Below are 8,527 nucleotides of genomic sequence, written 5' to 3'. Positions count from 1 at the left end.
AAAAACAGTAAAGATAATAAAAATATGCAGAAAAAGCAATGTATTGGTAATGAATTGGTAATGAACAGGCTGATGGTCTTTCTTGCATCAACCATATATTTACAGGTTGTTAGGCAAAAAGCACAACTTTTCTGACATCCTCCTATTATTTACTATTATTACAGTATTTCATGTTTCGTTTTGAGTACCAATATCTAGTGATTTAAATCTAAATTCAAAGACAAGACAGCATCACACGCATGAGAGTTTGGTCAAATTTATCATTGTTATGCAAATATTGGTGGGCAAAATCCAGTCATTTCAATAGGAATCCACACAACTGGGACTTTTCATAGAGATTTTCCCACATTTTGTAACTGGTTCAAGTTAGATGGATTCTGCAAGTTGATCAAGAGAAAGTTGCTTGATTTTAAAGTGACTTCAGAGTGAGCTGTGCTTCATACATCGCTACACTATAGACAATGGACCTTTTATTGCCCACAAAATTTCTCTAATCTGACCGCACTTATACTGATAAAGAGCTGCTGTCTATGTAGACTGTATTAAATCAGTTATGCATGCGATTCCATTTATGAGCTGCCTATCTAAGGAGCAGACAGCCCACTAGTATCTGAAACTATATTATTCAAGCAGATAAACTCAGTTAAGGCACAACCTTGCATTTAAACAGGGATTGGGGTTAATATAATTTCAGAAGAACTTCCCTTAAGTTGTTCGAATGTTAAAAATAGTACACATATATGGGATCAAGTTTACAGCAATACCTTTGAGCAATGTTATCAAAAAAATAAATAAAATAAAGGTAATTCAGACTTTACTCAGAATTGCAAAGATATAAACTTAGGATTCAGACTTTTTTTCCTTTAGAAATTCATACAATAAATACCGTTTTGTGGCTCTTTAACTCATGACTGATCACTGTAGCATCTTCAGTTCAAGCGGCACATGAACTGATCACTATATCACAAAATAAACATAAATGATCAGAAAAAGGTATCTTGTTTCAACCGCGGAAAGAAATCGATACCATTTTTCAAGTTCAAGTCCACCAATGTTAATCTAGTCTTCTGTCTGACTGGTTTGTCGGACAAAATGACAGACATGTCCTGCATGTTTTGTGGGTGCCGAGCATATAACACTGATTGGGAATTTGCATAGTTCATCAGCACATCTGATTCGTTCAAAGGCTGAAGCACAGTTTCAGGACAGCTTTGAGTTAAACCGCTACATTAATAAGCCTAGCTTGAGACAGGGGTCCTAAACTTTGAATGCTTTTACAGCTATATCGTTACCACAGCAGATTACGCAGGAGGGGAGAGGAGAGTCATTAAAGTGTCAGACAGAATGGCACGTGTCCTAAATCACTCTGTTCAACAGCCTAAATAATTCACCGGCCACTAAAGAAACAAGTGCTGGATCTAATGACCACTTCCTGTTTGGTGTAGCAGTATAGCTTTGAAGGGGATGTCCACAGCTGATATGAATGAAATGAGTGAAACAGAGGGTGAGGTAAAGCTTTCTCTAACTTAAATGACTGGAAAGCAGTTGCGCTTGCAAACCTGCAAATGTCAGTATTCAAGGAGGCTAGTTACATGCAAACATCTGTTCTTCCAAACCGTACAAGTTAGCAATTTAGGTAGCTAGCTAGATGTCTTGATGCACATCAAACCACCATGATAGTAGTCATAGCCATAGATGAAGACACCCTGCATTTGAATATGGCTACTTCCCTATATAGTAACGTAGGTGAAAAACGGTAAGAGAACAGAGTAGTACAACTGAATCCATGTTATTTATAAAACTGTAGGCAAAAAGTACACAGCTTCTCACTACTTCCGACAATATTTTGAAGTGCACATTCAATGGATCATTTACTATCCCTTGAGGCCATGGAAAAAAGAGTCGCGAATGGCAGTGAAGTGACGCAATAAGTCACATGACAATGGCAAAATGGCAGATGGCACACATTCATATTTTAGAGAACAGACTTTCTGAAGGTTAATAAGTTAGCGCCTCATAAAATACAGTAGCTAATCAGACAATAGTTACGATAATGCTGATACTGCACCCCTTGTGGCAACACTGAGAATGCAACATGTACGTGTTACGTTAGAAATTTCACAACTTTGTGTGAAACTGTGCCTGCTAGATAGAAGCGTTTGTGTTCTTTGAGCCTTTGTACAGAATAAGGGGTTTAAAACATTTATTTGTAACTAAGTATTCCCTTTTGCACTGGGCATTGGCAGCACCAGTATTTTCACACTTCAATATTCAGAAAAATCAATCTATATTCTAAGTTCTTAAAGTTCTTAGTTCTTAAAAACATAATTGGGATTTTTCCTCTTGGATAAAAGCATAAACCTGAGAATTGTTATGAAAAAATAGATTTTTTCCCCCCAAAAAATAGCAAATTGAGAACCAGTCATCCACCTGGCATGGATAAATATCTCTTTACAAGACGTGCGGCATGCAAGAGAGTTGTTAGCAAGATAGCCAGCTACAGTGGCACAGTCAGGAAATACTGTGTAAAAGCTAATTAAATCTGTTTAAGGCATTATATTAAGCTGAGATTGGCTGGCTATTTAAATACTTTCGTACCGTTTAGTAAAATATACAGGGAGAAGTCCATCCCTCATCCACAGTGATTTAGCGAAACAGTGATTTGAAACTACGCATGTGCAAATCATCTGCTGAATTAAATAAAACTGAATGATGAATGCTGACATAAATCCCTTTAAACCTTATTTTTTTGTCCTTTCCAACCACCAGTTCTGAAAGATACCGTTTGTTTCGAACCGAATGTGAGAAATAAGAGGACCGATTATTCACATTCACTACAAAAGACCTTTGCAAACACTTCATGCAATGAGTGCTGGTGTGAGTTCAGAGGATAGCGTGAATATGAAAAGAGAAAGGTTAGATGTGAGTGTTCTGCCGTTTTCTCAGGATTTGTCCAGGCTGGTGTTGGTTTGAATGTGTGTGGGCTCCTGGTTGCTTTTGAGGTCCATGCTGATGCGACACATGGACTCGATCTCTTCTAGCAAGCCTTCCTCTTGAGTCTCACTCCCTCTTGCTGCCATATCTATCTCCTGGGGCTGGTTTTCCCTCTCCCATGGAACGAGGACTGAAGGTTGTCCTCCTGATCCCTTCTCCTGGGCATGCTCCTGAGAGGGCCTCTGGGTTTTTCTGGAATGGACCTTCTGTCGGCAGAGGCTGCGGCCCGTTGGCGACTGGTTGTCCGGGCTCAGCTGGGAACTGGTGGCAGTATCAATGTCCCAGAGTAGCGAGAGTTGAATAGTGGGTGTCTCAGGGAGAGTGTTCCTTGGGTTTTTGGAGACCTCTTCATTGGTGACGTCGTTGGGAAGGGGAGGACGGACAGGAAGGGAACGGGAGGGTTGGCGTCGAGGAGAAGGTGGGAGATGCTTACCGTGAACAGCGCTGTCGTCTTGACCCATATTCCATCCGCCTTGTTCTCCATTTCCTACTTCACAACCGGCCTGAGCAGGACTACTTCCCAGTGGGGACTTGCAATTTTTCTGGAAACAGTACAAATGACACGCTCACAAGGCCATGTCGTTGTTCATGCACACATTCATCTACAAAGCACTAACAATTGTTAGTAAAAAAGTTAAATTTAATGGTAAAAATAGTTTTCATGTTGGGAAAAGAACCCTCTTAAAACTCTTATTTTTCTATTAAGTTTCCAAGATTTTAATACGGGTTTAAAAGATTATTTTTGTTTTATAGAAACAAAATTAAATAAACTAGATTAAAACAATAAACTAAATAATAATAATAATAAAATAAAATGTATAAATAAATAAAATGTTCATCTTTCTAACAAACAGTAAAATCTTGGAATAATTAAATTAAAATGATTAATAACAAAATTTATGCATTTTCAAAATTATTAAAATAAATAAATATTTACAAATATTTAATAAATAAATAAATATCAATTATACCAATTAGTAATAGATTAAAAAAGTCAAAATATTTAAATAATTAAAATAATAATAAAAATAAATAAATAAATAGATAAATAAAATAAATTCCTCACCGTGGAATTGTAGTCCAGGTCTTCCATTGATCTGAAAAAGTCCAGGCTCTTGGCAGCGGACAGTCGCCCTTGTTCAATGTGGGAAGTACTGAGAGAGTCCAAAATCTCCTCCAGCAGATTCATCTGGCCCGTTTGACTAACTTCAGACTGAAACTCTAAATCAGAGTCATCACTGTCCTCATTATATGACGCCACCTCCCCGCTGTCCTCAGAGGATATTCTGCACACACACACACACACACACACACACACACACACACACACACACAAGCTGTTAACTCAAAAGCCATGTGGGAGGGGAAAAAAGCACCAGAGGGCAGTGTTGCCTTGACGAATGGATGATGTTTACCCATAAAAGGTTTGAAAAACATACTGTAATAGAATTGAAACACCCACCTGCTGGCTGTGTCATCACTGTTGTCATAACCGTCCAGAAAACACAGGCTCATGTGTGGAGACGACTTTGGATTTTGATGCTAAAACAGAAGATCGACATGTTAAAATCCCACCTAATCTACTAAAGCAACACATTTCCTGAAAGAAACTTTAAATCTCATGTCCTCATTATAGAGCGACGACATTAATTCCGGTCCCCGACGTAAGTGCTCCTTCTGCTAATCCCTTGGCTTTTATAACACACCTGTGTAACACGTTTAATTGGCAAATTAAAAAAATGAAGCATTATAGGGCACAGCTTCATGCTTGGCCCCAGGCTTTAGGGTTTGCCATTAACTAGCAATCCACGAAGCAAACACGCACACGCAAACACGCCGCCACTCACTAAAGTAGCCCATAAACTGCTGTTTGCCACATTATCAAAGCACACTACTAAACCAAAGCCCTTTTACAGAGGCTGGGGTGCGAGAAACCGGACAGATGGATCAGATCAACTGGTCAAGTCTCGCCGTAATGGCTCGGCCAAGAAGCTTCTTGCCATCTTGGGTATCGCTGCCTGCCGAATGGGTTAACCGCCACCATGTCCATAAAAATAGCTAAGAGATGTGTGTACCGAACACTTCGACATTGGAATAAACTGGAACACATGTTGGGCACTGATTGCCCCACTCGCTAGTAGCCAGCAGCTATTATGAAAGCGATTACGGGGGGTTCAGGCCTTGAATCCTCCAAAAGGCTTTAATGGATTCCTGTGTCAGGCCCATAAATCTGGCCAGCAAGCCACTTTGGCTCAAGTGAAGGGGTTGGATGCACCTGCAGAACTGTGTCACGTTTATTTGGTGTTGGCTGTGTGTGTGTGTGTGTGTTTGCCCTGCAACACTGCTTGCAGTTATGTTGCCCCTTGAGTTGCGGAGCAGGCCGTGTTGTTCAGAGAGCGGCCCCTCTCTGGTGCTTTCTATCAGCAGAGGTGTTTATTAAAACAAGGTGAGCGCAAGTTCTCTGCAGGATGGCAACACCAAGCCTGAATCTCAAACGCCAACCGGAAAAAAGGAAACTCTTATCACATACAGTCAGGTATATGTACTTAAAAACAGAAGAAACCGTTAGTTAAATGCTAATTATTTGAATTATCAGATTTATTTTCATCCAGCCAAGCGGAGTCCTTTGAGATCATTATTAAAAGTAAATATGACCGGTTTGCTCACACAAATATTGCCGCTACAAGACTAAAGTGGTTGCTAGGTCACTGAATAGTAGTTGCTAAGGTGTGTTTTGAGTGTTTTTAGCATGTTGCTACGCAGCTGCTACAATGCTTGCTAGTTTTTTTCTGAACCAAGTCAAAGGAAGCTTATACTTGGCAATATTGGCGTGAAATAATAGTTATAGTAATGCTATTCTTAGCAAAAGGCTAATTACGCTTCAAGACAACACAGCAGAGGATGCTGGGACGTAACAATTAGATAAAGTCAGGCCTAAACTACATTCTTTAGTTCTCTCAACACATTTTAACTGGCTTGCTGCCTATAAATACTGTATATACATGCTATAGTACTCACATGCTATAGTGGTTGCTAGTATGTTGATTTGGGGTTGCTAAGGTGTTTGGACAGTTTTGATCATGTTGCTATGCAGTTTGTAAGTCAAACTAAGTTTTTATTAAATGTTATAGGGTTTGTAAGTCTGCATCATTAATCAAAATAAGGGCTGCAAGAACAAAAACAGAAGAATAGTTAAAAACATTTTAAAATTAAGCATTAATATTGTAATTTTATAGTTGTACTGTAAGGTACAACAACAACTTTTTTTCTCAGCTACTCTAACGGGGCCATTTACACCGGTTTCAGACAAAAAAATCTAACATTTTTGTTCGTTTGCATAGAACGTGTTAGGTTTTTTTTCAGTGTTAGGTATGTAGACATGCACAGTAGATGTCGATTTTAAAGGCAAGCATGAACAAACATAGACAACAGAGTTTGTTAACACTTCTTCAGCAAAGTGTGGATTTACTTCACTAATACTACAACCAACCATAGACACATAATATCCAACATAAAGTGACATAATCATCACTTCCCTACAGGTACTGTTTACTAACAAGATGACAGCGCCAACTACTGGCCTAGCAGCGTTTTTGGCCATTTTAGCGGATACGTGTAAAAATGAATCGTTTTGAAAATGTTATCATGTATACGTGGCCTCAGTTTTTTTTTTCATTACAATGAATAGTGTATTTATATTACTTTTTTTATGAAGTAATAACAATAACAACAATTATAAATATTATTATTATTAAAATTATACTGACATCAGTCACAATTTTAAATAAGAAAATTTTAAATCACAATTTTAAATCAGAAAAATAGCACTTAAGATTGTTTCTACAATCGTAATAGTAAATAGCAATGCTTGTCTTAGCAAATCACTAATAATGCTCTAAGGATGACACAGCAGAGAATGCTAGGAGAAGTAACATTAAGACAAAGTCGGCCCTAAACTTTACCGCCACTTCATTCTTTCCAAAGTATGTTGTGAAACAAAGTCAAAGGCCAGGAAAACGAATCAGGAAATAAATTTAAATAATAAAAGCCATTCGAGCCACTGTTCCGAAACGGACCAAAACTGCTGATTTGGAAAAACAAGGAGACATGTCCATTTGCTTCTTTTACATGTATCCTAAATCAGCACGGACATATTGAGCCGCCATAGGTCAACGTCTGCTCCTTAAACTGCCTTTTCAAATCCACACGGAAAATGGGCTGTCTTCAGTGGAGACTTTAAAACCATTAAAACTTCATCTCTCTTGTCAGGGCAGGCTGTTTTAAGAGAAAATCCCATTTTGCTTTAAGCGTGGCCAAGATGTAAGCAGCAGCAACAGGGCTTTGCATTGCAGCCAATCGTCTCGTCGATTTAATAGCCAGGCTTACATTATATATTTCATATGCTATTTCAGACCAGGCACTGATCTCATGCTCTTGGCAGGCTATGGAAAGGGAAGATATGCCTGGAAAATGCAAACAAAACCCCTGCGCCTCCAAGCCAAAACTTAAGCCAGCATCTGTTGAGCTATTCAAGCAGTTCCTCTTTAAACAAAGCCCAGGACCCATTTTTAGGCAACTTCCCTCCAACTGGGTCCAACTAAAAGCAAATTTCTGAATATAAGAGCAGGAGAACGCAAGAAAGAGTCTGGATGTGTGTGTCATTCGTGAGCATCCAGTAGGTGGCACTTTGGTTACAGTCGAGAGGGACTCCTCTCCGCCTGTGAGCTTTACATCTCCGTCTCATCAACGTCTCATGCAGATGTGCAGCTTCTCTCTGTTTGCAGCAAAACGTCCACCGGCTTTTTCTCCATTTGTACGTCAATGTTTTTTGACACCCAACAAATCCATCTCGACGCTGGCAGTCCTCCAGACCTAAACAGTTTCACAAAGCTCTCACTGGGAGCTCCATCTCAAACGTTCACACATTCATGCATCCAAACAAACAGCCATGAACCCTGTATGAGATGAGTTTAGAAAAAATAAGCCATTTCTAAATATAACTTCACTATGAAATGCATTTAAAAGAATTTCAAGTAAATGCCCATTTTACCTCTGTGGTTCAATTTTGAATGAAAAAGTACATTCAATAAGAAAATAGTTTTCATTATTTTAAAATATAAGAAAAAAAGGCTCTCTTTGAAATAATAATTAATAGTGTAAAATATGAGCAAGAACATGTTTGATAAGAATATTATGGGTTTAATCGACAGTGCTTTGTGCCATAATGTTGACTATAACATCTATTATTTTAAAAATGACTATTTCCCTACTCTTTAAAAAATGTATTTAAAAATATAGGTTACAGTGAGACATAATGGAAGTGGAGGGAATCTGTAAATATTAAAACACTCATTGTTTCAATAGTAAAGCCACAAAATGTGAGTGTTAACATGATCATGACTAGTTCCTGATTTCTTTTTATTTATTTTAAGAAAACGAGGGATAGCTTGCATTGAACCTGGAATATTCTTTAAGAAATTAAATCAGATTTATTTTGATTTCACAACTTGAAGAGTTTCGCAGCTGTAACGCG

General features: G+C 38.4%; 1 protein-coding gene across 3 annotated transcripts in view; it reads right to left on the bottom strand.

Annotated features, from left to right (window-relative positions):
* Positions 1 to 1,773: 1,773 nt before the first annotated feature.
* dennd1b (DENN/MADD domain containing 1B) overlaps positions 1,774 to 8,527 on the bottom strand; it is a 90,008-nt gene continuing 83,254 nt past the window's right edge. For all 3 annotated transcript variants that reach the window (XM_059544103.1, XM_059544101.1, XM_059544102.1), the window contains 3 exons: positions 4,457 to 4,536; positions 4,061 to 4,280; positions 1,774 to 3,536 (listed from right to left, as the gene is read on the bottom strand). In XM_059544103.1, coding sequence (XP_059400086.1) covers positions 2,943 to 3,536; positions 4,061 to 4,280; positions 4,457 to 4,536 — 894 coding nt within the window. In that variant the 3' untranslated portion in view covers positions 1,774 to 2,942. The remainder of the gene's footprint in view (positions 3,537 to 4,060; positions 4,281 to 4,456; positions 4,537 to 8,527) is intronic.

The sequence above is a fragment of the Carassius carassius genome, chromosome 48 (assembly GCF_963082965.1).
Source record: "Carassius carassius chromosome 48, fCarCar2.1, whole genome shotgun sequence".
NCBI classification, from domain to species: Eukaryota; Metazoa; Chordata; class Actinopteri; order Cypriniformes; family Cyprinidae; genus Carassius; species Carassius carassius.
The sequence above is the reverse complement of the archived record's forward strand: the minus strand, read 5'-3'. Positions and strand labels throughout refer to the sequence as shown.